Raw genomic sequence first — 20,865 nt, forward strand, 5'->3', positions numbered from 1 at the left:
ATTGGGTGTCTTGAATAAGAAATTAAACTTCCAGCTTGGGAGTGCGATATAAATTGATATCACTCTACTATAAAGATTTCGAAAGTTATTAAGTAGTAGTAAGTATCTTTAAACTTCTTATGTTCTCCATTCTTAGAAACTCAAAGACACTAAAAATGCTATATATGAATTTACTCCAAAAGTAGGTACTCTTACCTATAATACAGCAACATGATAGAAGACTTTTTTAAGGTTTACTTAACAGTGGCTACTTGTTATATATATGAATGTAAATGAAATAAAAAAAAAAAAACTTTAACCCAGTGCGAGTCAAACTCGCATACAGAGGGTTCCGTACTACCAAATTTTCATTTATTATTCAGCCATGCAAAATAGTAGTTCCTTATATGGCGGCCCCCATTTATTATTTTCAAGACGTTTTATTTTTTTGTATTTGTTGTTATAGCGGCCACTGTTTTACATACACTGTAAAAAATCAAGTGTCTATATATAAGGTTCACGAGATAGAGCCCTATGGCAGACGGACAGACTGCGGTGGTTTTGTATTTCCCCTTTGGTACGGTACCTTTAAAATAACAAATAAATGTCCATGTTTTTCGAATCAACATATAGATACAAGCACACGAGGAAGTGGTACACACTATAATGTACTATATTGTGGACTAAAAGTATTTATGACGTTCGCGTGCTGCTTTTCAGTTTTGAATATTCCGTCCACTTAGCGGCGCGTCGCGGGCGGTTACCCACTTGACATTATTTTAAAAACTATCAGAGACAGACGTTCTATCGTCATAACAGCTGAAGTAAATGTTTATGTATTTTTCTTCTCTCGCGATGAATAATCAACATTATTAAAATGTATTTACTGTGATGTTTCGTAATTTAAAGTTCAAAGCTAACATTTTGCACTGTTTCCGTATCTTAACATTATGATTCTTGGATATGTAAAAGCATTTTAACGACCGCATTATACAGTTTTATTTTGAATATAGAAGTCATTATTTTTAAATATTACAGGCAAAGTGTACTGTCAAACATGTTTTATGAGAAGAAGTCTATAGTTGATTAACGTATAGTTAAACTTACCTTAGAAAAAATTCGATAGCGAACCACACGACGACCACAGTCTCCATATAGAATAGTACGATACCAGCTTTCGCTTCGTACTCTTCAATCGTCGAGAACACGGAGAGCGACAAACACATGAATACCATCAGGAACCTGTATACATAAAATTATATCAGATATCGCTTTTGATATTTTCATAAAATAATTAAATAGTTTTCAGATATATCTACATTTTTGTTATATGTACATAAAACTAGCAATTTCGTAACAGAATCCGAACAAAGTAGAGAGAATGTTTTATTCCTGTACCTATATATGTCAAAAGCTTTTGCAAAATCCTAATTGGGGAGAAATGATGAATTTTTAAGTCAATTTTAACGTGAAGCGCAGAAATTATAGATCTATAGCTGACGTGAAAATCTGCGAATAGTCAGATGCAATGTGGGTAGTTCGTGAGATAAACCGACGAGCTTTGATAGATACAAGAGAATGAAAGATGATGGATGACAGCGCGGGACCGTAATCAATAGAGCAGCCATCATAATGTAGGCCGCCCAGCGCGGTATGAATGGAAATAGAAGATTATTCACATTAGGCACAATACCGTATCCTGTAACATTCTTATTTTTAGTCATAGATTAGTAAAGATTACTCACTGCTAACAAGAAAATGTACCCAGTTTTGAGAATTGAAATAGTTGCGTAAAAAAGTTTTGCCACGTCTCCGTGCTAAAATGTCCCTAAAATATTTGAAATAATTATTTATTGGTTACGTAAATTACGCATTATTAGTTATTTATTCGTAAATTTTCTCTAAAAATGTTTTTATTTGTCAAGAATTAAAAAAAAGAACTTACTAAAATAAGCCGTTTGTGGCTTCATTCAATTTTAAAGAGGCGAAGTATCTTTACTAATCTATGTTTTTAGTAAAGATATATTACTTACAGGCGTAGCTAATCTTAATTATTTTAATCTTTCAAGCCAAGCATCCTGTTTGAAATTAATTCCTTTAATCTTCTGGTATTCTAAATGAAAAACTTTAAGTGTACTTTATATTGCTATTATAAATATAATAACAATACGTATAATTTAAACTTTCGAATCCGTCCTTATTTAATTCAAGTGAAATAAATTAAATTACACTAAAATATATGTATATGATAGGGATGAATGACTGCGGTTGGTTTTTCTTTTGTATCGAAATATTTTCTCATTCTGTGGGTCTCCCTGCAGCCCAAATGGCTTCATATTAATAGAAAATTCATAGAATAAAATTATTTCTTGATCAAATTTACAACTTCTATTATTCCCGCGCAAAACACAATCCAAACGTCAAGAGCGTTCTTTTTTATGTTAACTCATACAATCAGCCAGTAGCCAGTAATAATAATTTCCCATTTATATAGTACCAGCCAGTGACTATATAAATGGACAAAAACTTTGAATATATTTTTAACAATATGAGTAATATGCTTAGGCGATATTTTAAAGCAGTCGGGTTTCAAAATCGGCAAATCAATACTCCTTATTGTACCCAATAAAAGAAAATAAATAACTAATTTGACAAACAATATAAAAGGCGGTCTATCGTAGACCAGCGATTTCTTCCAGAAAACCTTTAGGTGAGGAGTTATAGTAAGGATGAATAAAAAAATAGGTAGGGTTCTAAATAACAATTTTAGGACTAATATAACATAAACATCTAGGAATAAATAAAATATATATAGCATAAACGAAGCACCAGTGAAGGAGACTAAAATAGAAAGGAAGAATAAAATAGAAAAAGTAATTAAATAAAACCAATGCTGTAAGTAATAAGAATTAACCAGATTTTTAAATGAGTATAATGAATCAGCGTTACATATGGAAATAGGAAGGGAGTTCCAAAGACGGATGACTACCACCGTGAATGATTTCTTGTAGAAGGAAGTAGAGTGGGAAGGAATACAGAGAGCAAGGTTTTCAGTAGAGCAAAGGGATCAGTCATGAGATAAGTGGAGAAATTGAAAGTGCTGCTTGAGGTAAGGAGGGGTATTCGGATTAAATAATACGCCGTAGAGAAGAGATAGAATGTGAGCATTCCGACGAAGGCGAATTGGGAGCCACTTGAGTTTAGTGCGATATTCAGATACATGGTCAGATTTACGTAGTCCAAATATATGAATCGTATACATACATTTTTGAGACACTCAAGCTTATTTAATTGCTCCTCGGTAATGTCAGGATAACACACACAAGTATTCACTTGACTTTGCTGAGAAGAAGAGACTGCGCAAGCATTATTTTAGTGGAAATAGGTAAAACATTTTTCAACTTTCGAAGGAAGCTCACGGCAGCAAACAGCTTCTTGTTGACTTCAGTTATCTGCGGTATCCATGATAAATGTTGGTCTATGCAGACACCGAGATTTTTAACCTAATGGGATTTGATTTTTTAGGCAAAGGGGTCACGTCGGCGTCTTTCCAGGAGGAAGGGAAGAAATTATTACTGATGGAGCTGTTTAGGATGAACGGCATAGTATGTAAAGAAGATATGTCAAGAAGGGGAATGATCATTTTACATCTAATGCAGTCGCTACCAACCGCAAATTGAAAGTAACGCTCTCTCGACATTGTCGTTGTCCGTCGCTTCTTGCATAGATGGCAAAAAAATGAAAATAATCTTAATCACCTTTGTTATATTTATATTTATAATTATCTAGTTATAAGTGTGTTGGATGGTATGAGGCGATGGGGTCACGCGACAACGATGAGCGTGCAGCAACGCATTAGCCAGTAATGGCTCTAAGAAAACATTTTCAATTGTATTGTCACCGTCTAGCCTTGTAGAATGTTTTGACAATGATTTATGTACTCCATATACATATTTTCATCATTAAATATTCATATAGTAGCAGGGAACGGCCGTAGATGGTTGTTTGTACTTCACAAGTAATATTCATGAACATAATTTAACCATTCTACTACTATGTTACATATTAAATTAAATTACCCCACGTTATTTTATTTGTTAAATAATTATGGGCATATAATTAACTAGGTGAACCTTAAAGTTAAAAAAATGTAGAGCAGATGCTATTTTTTGCTCTTTGGCGTCATAAAAGTAAAAACTATAATTGTAACCTGCTGTAACGTCTCGTAATGAGTGCGCCATCTTATCTGAGGTGATTAGCGAATGAGATGATTACATTATTAATATGAAACCATATTACACTTACACAATCATATGATACAGGACGGCCTTTACTCCCCGCGGCCGCTCAAGGAAGTTGTAGAACTTGGACTGCAGGCGTCTGTATCGCGCGTCGCGTCGCGTGGCGCGGTAGCTAAGCGGCTTGCCCAGAAGCGACATCCGCGGCGTCGCCAGCCGGTCGCCGCCACGCTTACTTTCACTGCAACCAACGAACGTTACGTGAAGCTTATCTTAACAATACGACAACCCTGTCGGGAACCTAGTTCGGAAGATTTGTACAGAGACAGTGCAGTTTATTTTGAGTTTTGAACTAGGTCATGCTACACCGTGCCGGGGCTGTGCCTAGGCGGTGGTTGTTATTTCATTTAGGGGACGTAATTACTGAAATAGACATAAACTAGTAAATAATATGATTTGTACAAATATACATTAAATGTACACTTCGTTTAATTGTACCCAAACATAATTAATTGATAATTAATTTGGTACCCAAACATAATTAATTGATAAATTTTGAAAAGAATAGAAAAAGCTGGCGTCATTACATATAACATATTAGATTACATTTTTAGTACGCTATATTTTTGTTATTTTTATTCTGTCGTTAAAGATATTCAAGGTTAATTTTAATATTAGAAATACTTTAATAATTATCATTTATATATTCATAGAAATAGAAAAAAGAAAAGTCTACGACAATATCACACATTATTCAGAAAATGTCAACTACCCTATTGACATAACTTAAAATACAGAACACGCCGTTAATCGGGACGTGCGAATTTAAATTTACAAAAGATTTTACGTAACTGTTGGAAAATTGCTGTGGGAAAATTATACCTACCACAAAATCTTTTAATATTGCTTTCAGTAATCGCGAATACTGGTAGTATAAATATAGCTCAATCAACGTCGGCAGTTAGCGCCGAAGCGACATAACGTGTCAAAGCATCATCCGGTGCCGGTTTCAAGCATTAAATCCTGCTTCTAACATATATCGAATTTAAAATAGTGACACGTAATCATATTAATTACATTTAATTCGTGTGAACTACTCGTAGTAAATGACGCCGAATTATTATGTAATTTACAGCTGACAATCATGTTCTTTCTAAACGGTTTTTTTCTTATCTCTATTTCCTCCGAATTTGACGCTGATTTCTACCTGTTTTTTTTTGTAATTATGTAATACGTAATGAAAATTCAAAATAATAGTTCAGAAATACGTTAATAAGAACTAATTATATTTTAAAAATATTTTTATATTTATAAGGTGATGTAGAGCTATATATTTAAGTTACGAAGAGTTCTGAAATACGAGTATACATATTCATTTGCCATAATTGTAGGCATATTAATACATACATCATGGTCTAATTATATAATAGGTATATACATTTAGTACACACATAGAAATTACCGAAAAGTATAAATAATAACACACAATATAATATACAACATTAGAAAATAGTGAGAATAGATATTTACTGTCCATAAGAAGAAAGTTATATCCAGAAGAAGAAAGTTGATACTTTGTATTCAAGTAATAATAATAAAGAAATATAAATCTATTTCTATATCGAATATGGAAGTTATGTGTGATTTTATCGGCTTGTTTTCTGCTCGTAATCTAAATGCCAGATGGAATAAAACTTTGCGTTCAGCCTTGTGCACCTGCGCTTGGCATATAAGCTATAAAACTTGGTGAATTTCAGCCAGGTGTTACAGTGATATTGGGGCGCTAGAGCCGAGAGCATATTACTTCAAATTAAATAATATAAATTGTTATCATTTTACGGTTGTTAGTCCTCCATAAATAATGGAATATAAGTAGGTACTGATTTTCTAATCACATAAGCAGTTTTCAATGAGGCCAAGTGAAGTAACCATGTACATTGTACATGTGTAATGACTCAAAATTCGTTATTTGTTAATTCATGCTTTATATCTTAATTCGTGGGTATTAATTATGAAGAAATGGGTATTATGTAGCATAAACCAATGTCACATTTCAACGGGTTTGTTAATCTATGGATTAGGTACTAGATAAATCAGCATTTGTATGTAGTCGTAGATAATTCAATTTTGTGATTATTGTTATAAAACGCACATGTTTCACTGCATTATTTTTGATAATACGAGTATTAATATCTACTTAAATTTTATTTTGATTATTTATCAGATGTACATACATTAAAGTATGTAGATACCTATCTGTTTCGGTACACTTGTTATTAAAGTTTTTAATGTGTAATTAAAAACATCAATAAACTTTTTTGTTTATAAGTAACTTAAGCGTAATAGTACTTAACATATATTATGCGTATACACATTACTACCGTGAAAAGCCTAAAGTAGGTAGTACTTAGTGGTACGTACGTACTTCAGAATATAGAATAGTTATGAGAACATATGAGCGCATTGCGAGTATAGAGCAAGGTCTTAATTACATTCCTATTTGCCTTCAATAAACATCTTACTAATATCCGCTGCTAAATAGAATCCTTTATGCAAGGATGATTAAAGAAACCTCATAAAGAATACAAGAAACAACAAAGTGTGGGGAACTATACGAGTACATACAATTTACATGTTATGTTTTCTATTACGATATGTTGAGTATGTTTTTCGACTTTTGTACAGAAAAGAACTCTTTAATATTCCTTGGCTGTTCGTTGTTTGTTTGTCCTGTGAAATATCCGGTTAAAATATTTGTAAAATGCTGGAAACGTATAAAAAAAAATAAAGCAAATCAGCTAACCACCAATCCACCTAACGATTAGTGGTCACTGCTGTCCAAGGACACTTGTAACCAATTTCAAATAGGGGTGGTTTCAGTGGCTCTACCTGAAGCCGATCACAGATGCATTGTTACTTCTAAGGGCCATGATAATGACCTCATATGTAAGTCGCCGACCTTTCCAACAAAACACAAGAACAACTTGAAGGTGGATTTTTTTTTATATAATATAGGAGAAGCAGACGAGCATGCAGTCCACCTGATGGTAAGTGGCTACTGCCGCCCATGGACATCAGTAATCATCCCCAGATAGGATTAGATATTCCTACCTAAGGTCGGCCACAGTTGCGCCGCTACCCCTGAGGACTAAGCTGGAACGCCTCGGAAAAGTCTGTCCCCCTTACCACACCCTTCAAACCGGAACATAGCAGCGCCTAACACTGCTGTTATAAGGTAGAAATAGGTGTGGCTGTGGTGCCGCCGGAGTCGAACCACAATGGGTTCTACCACCTTCGAAATTGGTGGAACCATCCTGGTTACAACACTTTTTGTAGCAACTGTAAAGCTGTTGACTTTATGGTTATCGATTAGGAGAGTTAGTCCTATATTTTAACAATATAAATACTTTAAATACGTAATAGTAGGTAAATTAACTCACTTTTACCCATTTCTGTTAACATAAAGTGTTTGTTAGTCAAAAATACTTTGGAACGTGAATTATGGCATTAACTGCTATAGGTGCCTTATTCAACATCCATCTACATTGAATATCAATCTTAACAATAATGAATGTGCCTGTTGATGAGATTGTTAACATTGTCTAGCAAATATTTAGGTATGTGAGTAATTATATCATTATTAATATTAATCATGTGTACGTTATTTACAATGATGTTTTAAATTAAATAGCTTTACAATATGCAGGTACTATATTCTAAAATTCAAGAGACTTTATTCAACAAACCGTAAAATAAAGATTTTGACATATCCTTTGTTGTCTGTATCACGTAAACACAGGTAATATATGTACCTAGTTTGTATAAGTTTGTTTAGAGTTCATTCATCATAAAAGGCTCAAGCAAATATTAACCCTTTTAGATTTATGAACACTAAAAAGATTAAAAGTTGAGCGAGTAGTATTATGTTATGTCAGATCGTATTTACTTCAGGCTACGTTGATGCTTGATAGATGACTATCGCATTAGGATGTAGGTACCTACGACTTGTTTACCTCTCCGCCCAAAATGTAGGGCAAAACTTAACGACTCTAGATGTAGTAAATAAGTTATTTATGAAACTTCTATCTCATTAACATTTTTAAATAAGTGCTACTATTTGTAGCAAATTGTTTTGTTTTCACATAGATTAGTAAAGATTACTCACTCCTAACAAGAAAATGTACCCAGTTTTGAGAATTGAAATAGTTGCGTAAAAAAGTTTTGCCACGTCTCCGTGCTAAAAAGTCCCTAAAATATTTGAAATTATTATTATAAATTATTTATTTATTATGTAAATTAAGCAGTATTAGTTATTTATTCGTAAATTTTCTCTAAAAATGATTTTATTTGTCAATAATTCAAAAAAAGAACTTACTATAATAAGCCATTTGCGGCTTCATTCAATTTCAAGGCGGCGAAGTATCTTTACTAATCTATGTGTTTTCAAATATGGCGACGACATGGAGTAGGTATTTTATGTGTCATATTTACGAGATTGTCATAGATACGACCATGAAGCACTGAAACATGTATGTGCTTTAAAGCTTAGAGCTTAAAACATCTATACATAAGTTCAGTTGATCGACAATTATTCGAATGAAATGGAGCATGCATTTAAATAAAACGAATTCCCACAAGTTTCTTTCATAATCCATTCAGATAATATAGAATAGGTTTTTAGATAGTTCGCAGATTTTTATAGATAAATCCACGTTTTTTGCAGTCACAAGCATAGACTTTATTGAAACAGTTAAAGTTAAACACAAGTAGCAAGTGTACTAATAATGTTCATATAGGTATTTCAATATTGAATTTCTACACTTTTACTTCTTTTATTTTGCTTATTATTGAAATAAATAAGTCGGTACTGTGAAAACATCGTGAAACTGTCGTGTTGTTGTTTGTGTGTAGTCAATAACATTGTCAACAAGTCATAAAATTAGTCGGGAACGTAGTTTGGCCTGGTGTCATCCTAAATTATTCTGCTACGTATGAATATACGAACAGGCATGTGAAGTGCCTAACTTAATCTTGCCCGACTTGTGACATAGCTACGCTAAGTAAATGACATTTAGTTACATGACATACATATATAGACGTGAACGAGAAAATTAGGTTTGTTTCAGAAAATGTTAAAAGGTCACTGTAAATTGTCTATTACAACACGATTCTTGTTATAATTACGGTGAAGATTATTTATTTTCAAGGTAAACAAAGTACCTACGTAGAGTTTATACGTATGGCACATTTGAGCATTTGTAAAGTCGTTTTTCTAATTTATTACCACGGCATGTTAGAAGCATACGGTTACGTGGAAGTTAAAAAACATTTTCCATGAATAAAATGTTCCGCAAGCGCTTACATTTAACTCCCTCGAGAAATATTAATAATGCGAGCTATTGCTGCGTTTTCAAGTAAAGTCGGGCGGTGAAAAGACGAAGAAAAACCTTACATTGTCATTGGATATTTTAGTTGGTGGACTATACTATTTAAAAATTATTACTCGTTTCAATACAACTTGCTCTACATGTTTTGCATTAGGTATATTGGGTGTTTAAAGGGGGGCTTCCAGGGTTGCGGGCGGCAAGAGTGGGAGCTCAAACCGCCCGGCCAGCGGCCCCGGGAAGGACGACAGTATGTGTGGCAAGAGTGGGAGCTCAAACCGCCCGGCCAGCGGCCCCGGGAAGGACGACAGTATGTGTGGCCGTATACTGTCGTAGGCACCAGATGGTGTGGCGAGCGCCAAGCTCATCTCGGCGGAGCCCGACGGGGCAACGCGCTTAAGGACTCCGGTTCTCCGTTCCTTTGGAGATCCCGGAGCCCTCTACGCAGCGCCGAGGACAGCCACTCTCAGAGAACAGAGAGAACAGCCAGCTCCCGTGGGAGCGACACAGAGTTATGTGGGATTCTTACCGGATTCTTACACCGGGTACCTTTAGAAGGTTTCCCCCTCGATAACAAAAAAAAAAGGTATATTGGGTGTTTGAAAACGGAAATTGAAAATCTTTTTTGATCCAAAACCATCTAGCATAGATTTATTAACCTTTTTTCTAAATTAATGTGTATCTATGATTAAGAGAACATTAAAATTAGTATTCAGTTTTTAAAGTACTATTAATAAAAGATGAATAGTACCTAAATTTAAACAAGCGCTCGCGCTAAAACCTTCGTGTTCATTTTTTAAAATTAAACTTTACAATGTCGTAAAAAATCGGATACTCTTCGACATTTTGTAAACTTTGGTTTTAACATAAATCATCCTAATTACTATATTTTATATACATACAGAATACCGAAAATCCAAACAATACCTCTGAATAATTACACCGAAAATTTTCTTTTCCCATTTTATATCAAAATAAAGGTAAATGCATAGTAAGTAATGCATTTTATTTAAGTTGGCACATTAATGTGTTAGGTGAAAACTTTAGTAATAAACATAGCTCACTTACAAATACACCGACATCCTATCACTGTTAAAATATCAGCTGTTTAAGCTTTAAATACTTTAAAGCTCTTACTACTTTAATTAATATAGATAATGTTATCGTATATATCATATCGCAGCCACTTAAAAAGTATAGTTATCTATGTATAAAACCGTTATCACTGAGTACTTAATCGACAAACGTAGATACTAATAAACTAAGGTTCGACGTTGAATTATATTTTTTGTTTATACTTTAGTAATGTTTTTAACAATGTACACGGCATATCTTAAATAATTAAAAAAAGGCATTAATTTTTTTTTAAATAAATTAAGGTTTTTTTTTATTGAAAAATAAACGGTATTTAACAAAGTTTTACGATATTGTTCTATATAATACAACATAGATAATATTCAACACAGCTACTTTTAATATCTACTAGCCAATTAAGTAATTACAATATACGAGTATAAGCTTAAAGCATAGTTGGTAATTTGTGAATAAAAGAAAAATAAGGTGAAGGTAAATAGTTGTTTGAAAGTAGCGAGAACAAATGGATAAAATCTGAATGAAAAGGCGATCTTTGAGATTATCGCAACGTGATAGAAGCGGATATAAAAGTTCATCGGAAAGCAAAGTTAGCTTAAGTAGATTGAAAAATCTTTTACTCAAATAGGTAAAGCAATGTTAAAATATTGTTTGTCCTATTAAATGATTTTATACCGTTGCGACGTATTATACCTACGGATACAGAACATTAAATTGTGACTAATATTATAGGTATAAAATTCATAAATCTTATATTTCTTGTTATTTGTTAAATTTGTTTGCCTTTTTAAGTTACCTATAGAAGTAAAAGTTACATTATTCGAATTTGTTACATATATCTGAAATATGGCACACACAAATTTCCTATAAGATTTGAGGACGCAGATATTATTCTACGTCTATATTTTCTGCTTAAAGATAATATTTTAGTTTCAGTTTAAAAGTCTGGAAACATCATGATATCATCATATATATCATACACGTCTGTTTTGGTATTGTTGGTGCACTATGGCTTAAGTCCTTCTCATTACAAAAGGTGATATTATTACGAGTAGATATACTCATACCTCGTAGATATACCTAGACCTTGTGCCGAATACTGATCTGTATTTATTATACCAGGTTTGTATATATTTAATATTACTTGAATAACTATAACATATTAATATTTTATAAGGAAAAAACAGATTCCCACTCCATTGCTGTAACGCGGATTATAGCGGAATATAGGTATACCTAATATCGAACGCTGATTCGAAGAAAAGCTCAAAGAAAGCTTTTATCGCTCACGAATTATTTGTTAGTATGAACCATAACTTAATTCTCACTATTATTTTGTGCATGATATACAGTGGGTCGGAAATATACCGTAGAATGTATCAAATGTAATGTAAATGTATCAGTAGCAAATAAAATTGGAAACATATCAGTAATGGATATGTATAACTTAAATGAGCTACATTAAGGCCCACACTTCGAAAATCGCATGTTGGCAAGATTGTAATACTACTACGATTTTGTTATAAATGTCTGTTAATCTCTTATTATTGTTTTAATTTTTACTGAATGTGTGGAAGAGAAACCTTAATGTAAAACACTTAATACATTGCAAAGTATTCCGCGGGCATCTACGATTCAACTATTGCTAAAAGGAATGCCAGGTAGATGCTAAACGTGATGGGAATTGCAGATCTTTAGATCTGGATGTGTAGAGAACTTGGGTACAGAAATTTGGGTTAAATTTGAAATAGTTTTGAAGGGGTGTCGACGTTGTTATAAAATATACCTGCCTATTTATCCAAGAGTATTGCAGAGATTTGTTCTAGTTGCATTATCGGTTTAATCTAACTACAATAGCAAAGAATCATGTTGTTAAGAAAGATTATATTAGTTTTTTACAAAACAAATAAATCAAACTTCTACGCAATTACTACTTGTTCGCATAATAGAAAATAATAAGTAAAATTACTGTAGTATATATTACCTATGACGAATAGCATCTTCATGTACCCGAACACGCCTTGTTGATTTCATTCTCACCTAAACATTTTATGCCAATCAATATCTTAACTTAGTAGTTAGGAAGTAATCAATTAAAATAATAGGAGACACTAAACAATATTTAATCCAAAATCAACAACCAACTTCACGATTAAAATGTTCAAGAGTGAATGATTTCATTCGTGATAGATAGACTTTTATTGCCTTTTGATGAATGTGTAGTAAAAACAATGTGTAGTACACAAGCTTCAAATCATGTAGATGTTGTTGTGTTTAAATAACATTTCATAAACTAGGCACTAAATACCTACTTCCTGTCAAATTACTTTCAGGCTTTCCGGTTAATGTAACATCATTATTATGCCCATAGTCGAAGAGTATGGTATCCTTCGCACCTTTCCTTACATTTCTGACATTGTTTTCATTTATGTTTAAGGCACAAAACTGGTTCGTTGATTGTTGCTAATAAGAATGTAAATTGACAAATTCGCGACGGCGCACAAAGCTCTGGCGGCTGTCGTGTTTTAATCATGTAATTTAATGCGAAAAATGTGTAGAACTCTACACTGCCGCTGTTTAATGGTAAACTATCGATCCAAATATAGAAGGGCACTCTCTACGTCATTAAGTATAGTTATTGATAGCAATTACTTTCGATTCCATAAAAAATACAAAGCTCGGTGCAACATACAAAGGCGTGCTACATTTAGCGATTCGTTTCATTCGAACTGCCCAGCGTGATCGAAACTGAATAAACTGACATAAATATTGTCGTGTAAAAATCGAAACACCAGACATTACTTACATACCTTGAATTTCACAGCCAATCTAAACAACTGAAAACTGACATCCATAAATATTTACATTCCGGTCTACAGACGTGAAACGCGTAATCGGGTGCGATTCGGGGTACGAGCCGAGCGCGTAGACGTCGTCGGTATCGGAGCGACGCGGCGCGGCGGCGAGCACGCGGCGCGTGGAGAGCGGCCCCGGAGCGCCGGCATAATAGCCGCCGGTGGGGGTCGGCCGCGGCGGGCGGCGGCGGGCGGCGGCGCACTGCGATCACGAGGCGCGCGGGCTGCGGGCGCCGACTGCCGAGTGACGCGAGGCCGCTGCCGCGAGACCGTGACGCACCCGCCGCGCGCCGGCCGCCCGGCTCCTCGCCTGCCACCGCCACCATCGCCCGCCCAGCGCGCCGCCCTAGCTCCTGTCCGCCCGCGCACCTCTTATTCTAATTGCTGGACATCTCGTCCGATCCAAGTCATCGACCATCTATTTATTAGTTTCATTTATTGAAATCATTTACTTTCTCTTAATAAAACCTTTTTAATACCGAATCAACTTTGAACTCTTAAGGGAGTATAAATCACAGTTAAGAAGGTAACTCTATATTTCAAGTTAATCTTTGGAACTTTACAATAACGTATACAATAGGGAAATCACAATGTTACACGATATCAGACAATAACTACACAGTTGATGCAATCTTAACAATGCGGGAGTAACGGAGCTTACAAAGCAGAAAAATAAACGAGCTAAGTATTCGTTTCCTATTAGGAAATTCCTACGTAGATTTAGCATTACAATACGGATTCATATTAAGTAAGTAGTAAAGGTTAGTTGGTATTACGACTTTTATAATATTGATTACTCATTTAATGTACAAAACATTGACTAACGTGCATATAAACGTAGAATAAATGTAATATAATGGATGTAATATAACGATATTACACATATTACTTGCTATGGATATAACTACGTTTTAATTTAAATGTACATAAAAACGTATATACGTACGAGTATATTTATTTATTTCGTCTTACAGGGCTAACAATGTACATAATGTACTGTTAAACTACACTCTCATGTTAAAGTAAATAGATACTAAGGAGGTCATTATTCGTTATGATCAAATTATAATAATGAAGTGGAGCTCCGTGGAACTAACGACGTAGGATGCCGTACTGCCTGCCGCTGACGCGATGGATAACATCGTTAAAACTCTTCACATTAGTTCAGCGTTTTCCTTTGTGCGAAATGGAGGACTCGACGGCGAATCAAACAATAATAGTTGCCAAGATATTTGAGTATACTTTCTTAAGTTGAACTTTATGAAAACTACGAGGCTCTACATAATACATTTGATTTAAGTTTGTGCCAGTTTATTCGTTTTTATTTTATTTTGCAAATAGTTTTCATATTCCAATGGAATAAAGAACTTTTATACACTATATCGTTGTTGGTATAAAGCAATTCCGATTTTCTTTTCAACTTTGTCAACACACAATTTCCTTATACTATTATGAGCGATATAAAAAATAGTATGCTTATGCTTTTTTTTTGTAAATTTGTAAATCAATCTTAATTTTCCGCTATCATCGTCCTTTAGTTTTCATCTTCTCGTTGAAGTTTTGAATATAAATGTTACTCCTGTGTAAGCCCTGTCGCCTTGATCGTGAGTCGTGACAGCCTTAACAAAACCAGTAACGAGTAAATAACAACACAAATTTCTATATAATAAAAGCAAATCTTATATATAAGAAATGCAGTCGTTAAAACTGATAAGAAAATAGCATTTAATGGCTAAAATATATGCATTAATTTCTTTTTGTTTTTATTTTGTTTTTGCATGACCTGCGTACACTTGTATGTTTATTACGAAGCGTGACTTCGTAGCAAACGTAACTGCTACGTCGCTCTATATAAATTCATTACTTGCTTTCAAGCATAAAGTTACAGTTATTTGAATTTCATATACTTAAACAATCAATTTACTTGCCAACACGATCTCAACTTATGTTGGAATTTATAATAAACAATTTAATTGTATTGTATTCCGTCGTAGTATGATGGACTTCCTCGTCAGTGCATGTGAGGTAACGGCAAATAATATTAAGGAATACACTTTCTCCCGCGAAATAGAACAGATATAAGAAACAGGACGAATTTTTGTGTGGTTATAGTGTTAGTAAAAACCTGCTAAGAGCGAGTCACGTTCGCGCTCATAGGTTTTCGTACCAAAAACGTTACAAAATAAAGCATGTTTCTTATGTTGTCATCAACCCATTATTGTCCCACTGCTGGGCACGGGTCTCTTCTCAGAATCAGAAGGATTAGGCCATGGTCCATCGCGCTGGCCAAGTGCGTATTGGTATACTTCACATACCTTTGAGATTTTTTTTAATATTAATCTTTCAGGTATGCAGGTTTCCTCACGATGTTTTCCTTCACTGTTTTAGCAAGTGATAAATAATTTCTAATACGCACATAACTTTGAAAAATCAGAGGTACCGCGTACCTGGGATTTGAACCTCGTTCGAGAGGCCGAGTTTCGTAACCATTAGGCTATCACTGCTTTTTATGTTTGTTATAAGGAGGATTATTTTAAATGTTTTTTTTTACTTTATTTTGATTACATATCGGTAATTTCAGTGTTTCTCTGTTACAGTTTATAAGATACAGCTCTATAACAAACTGGCGGAAGACCGATCTGTTTAGGTAGAGTAGTAAGAATGTCTCTTCTTGATTCGACTTCGGAGACCCTATCGCCACATCTTTTTTATATTTGAACCTGACGATAAAGCAGACGTGCTACCTGATGGAAAGTAGTTAACGTCGCCTATGGACATTTAAAACACCAGAGGAGTCGTCAGTGCCTCGCCGGCTTTGAAGGAGAGCTCTTTATGCACCTTTTTTGAAGAGCCCTATGTTATAGCGCTCCGGGAATACCTCGGGAGGATGTTCATTTCACATCTTGCACGTCCATGGCAAAAACGTCCGTGCAAGCCGAACCGTGGAGGACCGCCACGAGTCCAGTTGGTGCGGATGGAACTTCATCCTTCGGCGAGTGGTGCGATGGAGGAATGGTGACGTAGGCACAATTCAAGCAGTAGGTCAAATAGTTCCTCGGAACACTCACTGCGCGTTTCTGCACGGAGTCAAGTGGGTTTAGTTGGTATTTGGGCTGCCCAGAGATGCGAGCAGTACTCCATGTGGGGTCTCACTTGCGCCTTATAAAGCAGAAGGAGTTGCCCCGCAGTGAAGTACCGCTTCGCTTTGTTCAAGACGCCCAGCTTTCTTGACGCTAAGTTCGCCTTAACGTCCAAATAACCCCGGTACTGCACATCACACGATATGTCACCTCCTAGGATCCCTATAATTTTATTAATGGTGAGTGGAATTCCTTGCACACCTATTTTTCTTTATAAGATCAGTTATAAGCGTCGTTATGTTTTGTTTAAAAGGTGTAATAAGACATAGGCACGAGGCGTATACGAGGTGTTGAGGTAATGAGGCGAGGGGTAGCAATGCCTCTCCTACACTTAGTAGGACTATAACCCTATTTTAATTATTATTGATGTCCAAGGGCACCAATGGACACTTACTATAAATAATTAATGTATTAAAATAGGTTTCCAGTTTAGAGCCCTAATAATAATAGGGTACGCATATCTATAACACAACATAAATACTATAAGCTATAGGTAATAATAGCAATATAACAGATCTGTAATATATGATTATTTTCTTAGAACAACAGCATGGAATAAAATTACAACAAAAATATATTTGTATACAGGATAAGAACATGATAATAATAATAAAAGGCTACCTCGTATTTTATATCTATCGTCGGGATTTTATTTGCATAAAGATAAGTAGCTACTTACATGTGTGATCGTGACTTTGCATATTAACCTTTTTATATGAACTTATGAACTTTTATGGCCATTTAAATTCGTTAGTACGCAGAGTATAAAAAATACTGTTTTTCGAAACAGTACTTTAATGAAATAGCGATTTTGTAGAGCCCTTCATCCATGGTTAGTAGATGCAGCTGTTGCGGTTAAGCTTAGATTGTGGTAGAGGATATCAGTTAAACGAATGAGCTTAAGTAGTCAATGCGTCTATCATAAAATTTCTACTATTTTACTTACCCCAATTAGTTCCATTCTCTTGTAATTATCTCTACCATCAGGCAGATTGCATATCTTTTACCAACACTCGGTAAAAATCGAGTTCAAATATTCCGCTATATACATACATACCTACATACATACGATCAAGCTTATAAAAGCATAGTAAAGAGTCGACATTGACGAAAGACATTTCGATCAAGCTCCCACCGTATTTAACGAGTGATTAAAGGTTTTTACGTGAAATAAAACTATTTAAATATAATATTAATTATTAAATAAATATAGTTTAAAAAACTAAAAACACGCTTTTATGATAAAATTAACTAAAAAGTAAAAAATAATCTTCAATCTAGGAATCAATTAAGGAACAGTAAATAGTATATTTGTGGAAAAAGTGTGGGGCGATAGCGACCACCTTTATGCAAGCTTTACAAAAAAAACGAGTGTCTATCAATTAGGGTTTAAGAGATAAAGCCCTGTGACACACGAACAGACAGTGGAGGGTTTCGTTTTGTGAGTACGGAATCCTAAAAATCAATCTAGTAACTTGCGATAAACTTTCTCTAAGGCGCTTGAACAATTTCGCCACGAAAATCGTGAATCCTGAGGATGTTGATAAGGACAATGGTCCAAAATTATTAAAATCGTGTATCTGTTTTTGATAATTCTTCAAAATTTTGAACTAAACTGAACCTTCAAAGTGGATAGAAATCGGGTTCAAAGATTCCGTTGTATATACATACAAACATACAACCCAAGCTACTAAAAGTGTGTTAAAAAATATTGCTTCTATTTATGTACTTATCATAACCACGTGCGTGTTGGTACGTGCGTGAGTGGCGAGCGGCCGGCGTCCGTGTCATGTTTAGGCGTGTCGTAGTGTGTCTACGTAGGGCAGAAAAATGTATGGTGTATTTATGCCTGAAAACACATATGGACTTTGAATTTTTTGCTACGCTACGTGAAGCCCTAATTGCAATGCAAAATAGTTTCATGTTTGCTTATGGTATTTATTTTATTTTGTATGCTGAGTAAACAGTCGACTGTTGCAGTATTTGGAGTATTCAATTTTATAACCATGTATATATAAACAAAAGCATTGATTTCGGGCAGGCCTATTGGTATTCTGTAGCCATATAACTTCTAAAGTAAAGGTAAACCTGTTCATCTTCGGAGAAAACTTGTAGAGCTTAGATTGACAATGTGTGTTGACCTAATGCCTGGCAGCCTGCACGGATTACAAAAAAAGATTAAAGTGTGTATCAAAAACTATGGCCCAAAGATATTTTATAATATGTGAAACGTTATAAAAATTGAGTGCCTATATTCCTGAATTGCTTTTCCTGCTAATTGCGCTATCTGTGGCCGCTGACAGCGTAGGTACACATAAAGATATGAGGTACTGTGGGTACTTTACAAAGCCACTTTTCACATATTAATGCACTCAATAATTTAAGTAATTTTTCGTGTCTTGTAATCTGGTTTGATACGCGATGCGGAAATATTTGACATTTAAATTACTTATACCTTTTATGTTCAGATATATTTATGCTTTATAACAGCAGTATTGAGCTCTGGTGTGATCAGGTTTGAAGGGCGTAGTAATGTACAGACACTGAAATAAAATTAAAATAATTACTACACGAGTCATTTCAACTCAGTCCTTAAGGATAGCAATATAACTGTTGCCGACCTCACGTAGACAATACATTTGGGGTCGTATTCAATTACATTTGGGGTCGGTTGACCATGGGCGACGGTGGCCACTTACCCTACCTACCCGTAGTACACTTAGTATAAGTTTTTACGTTTGCTCGATAACGGTCATCGTTTATATTTTTATTTTATAAATACAAATACAATACATTTATTTTTATATTTGTAAATTAATTTTGGGAGCGAAATTTATTCCGTTTTAAACTCATATTGCAAAAGTTATATCAGAGGCCATTCGTATTTGCTATTAATGTATTCATGTCTATGAACTGTATTTAATTAAAGTAGTTATGGCTGTGCTATTTCTGTTTGATTAAAATCTATGGATACGGAGTATGATTTAGACCACTGCGTGACACTGTCCAACAGGCCTTATATGTTTATTGTTGTTTATTTGGGGCTCCACCTGTAAGGGGTAGATCAGCAGTACCGTAGTTTTCATAGGCACATGGTTGCTTGGTGGTTGAAGACAGAGAATGAATAACTTTACAAGATTGAATCCCTTAGTCGACTCTCATGACAACCAAGATAAAATGGTGCTAATTAAGGTGAACTACAGGGTAAAGGTGGATGATTTTGGTTTATTAAATATGGTCGCGTGGAAAACTCATTGAAAGAAGCTGTGAGAAAAAATCTAGGAAGAATCTGCCTAAAAACCTGAAAGTGTTCTTTAAAAGTTCATGAGCACACAGGATCAAGTTTAAATTTTATGCCCGCCCAAAACAGTATTTAGTTACTTAATGTTTAAAAATATTTTAAGCACCGTTATCACGCGTAAGCTAAAAACTTACAGGTGATTTGTATAGATGTGTGTAGGTATGACGATTTGGGAGCGCGCGCTCTTGAGCGTTAGGTACCTAGCGTGTCTGACATTTGTCCCTGCAGCCAACCTGTAGCTACGACCATGATCAAAATATAAAGTAGGTTTCTGTAGTAGCAGGGGTTATAAAGTTTAGGATTTAGTAATTGTTTTTAGTAGGGTTTTTCGGAGGTTCGGAACTCTCTTAGCATAAAAGAATAATACATAATAATTTTTCCGTCATCCGTCCGTTTTCGTGTGACCATGTCGTCAATATGGTGTCGGTCGAATGGAGGCAACTCAGTATGCCCGTGATGCGGTTAGTTTAGGGAAAAAATATAAGGGTTGATTCAACCCCGCTAACTTTTTAGTCGGGAAAATTAAACCAAATACCAAGTAAACTGTGAAGTGGCAGAAAATGGAATTACCAAAGAAAATATACCCACTATTATTTTATCGTCTATGGAGTCTCTACATTCGTCAATACCGTCGTCATATCATGATTTTGACACTACAGATAAGTGTGGCCAGTCGTAAACAAAAATATTCCCATGAAAATAGTTCGGTAATATTTAAAATGATTACTAAAAGTAAAACATAAACAAGAAGCCATAATATTTTTAAGTTCATAAAAGACGTCTAGCTTCGATTTAGAACAGCTATTAATTTTTTTTCAATAACGGTTTTACTATAAAAATAAAGAAATATTCCACGAAGTGTATTATATATAAGAT

General features: G+C 34.6%; 1 protein-coding gene across 1 annotated transcript in view; it reads right to left on the bottom strand.

Moving 5' to 3' along the window:
- KCNQ (KCNQ potassium channel) overlaps window positions 1-13,754 on the bottom strand; it is a 48,627-nt gene extending 34,873 nt beyond the window's left edge. Inside the window, exons 1-3 of the mRNA XM_073087893.1 lie at window positions 13,504-13,754; window positions 4,285-4,458; window positions 1,087-1,221 (exon numbers count right to left, since the gene is read on the bottom strand). Of these exons, the coding sequence (XP_072943994.1) occupies window positions 1,087-1,221; window positions 4,285-4,418 (269 nt within the window). The 5' untranslated portion in view covers window positions 4,419-4,458; window positions 13,504-13,754. The remainder of the gene's footprint in view (window positions 1-1,086; window positions 1,222-4,284; window positions 4,459-13,503) is intronic.
- Window positions 13,755-20,865: the final 7,111 nt, after the last annotated feature.

This window comes from Epargyreus clarus, unplaced genomic scaffold (assembly GCF_041222505.1).
Source record: "Epargyreus clarus isolate Ecla_fem2 unplaced genomic scaffold, WU_Ecla_fem_2.2 ptg000003l, whole genome shotgun sequence".
NCBI classification, from domain to species: domain Eukaryota; kingdom Metazoa; phylum Arthropoda; class Insecta; order Lepidoptera; family Hesperiidae; genus Epargyreus; species Epargyreus clarus.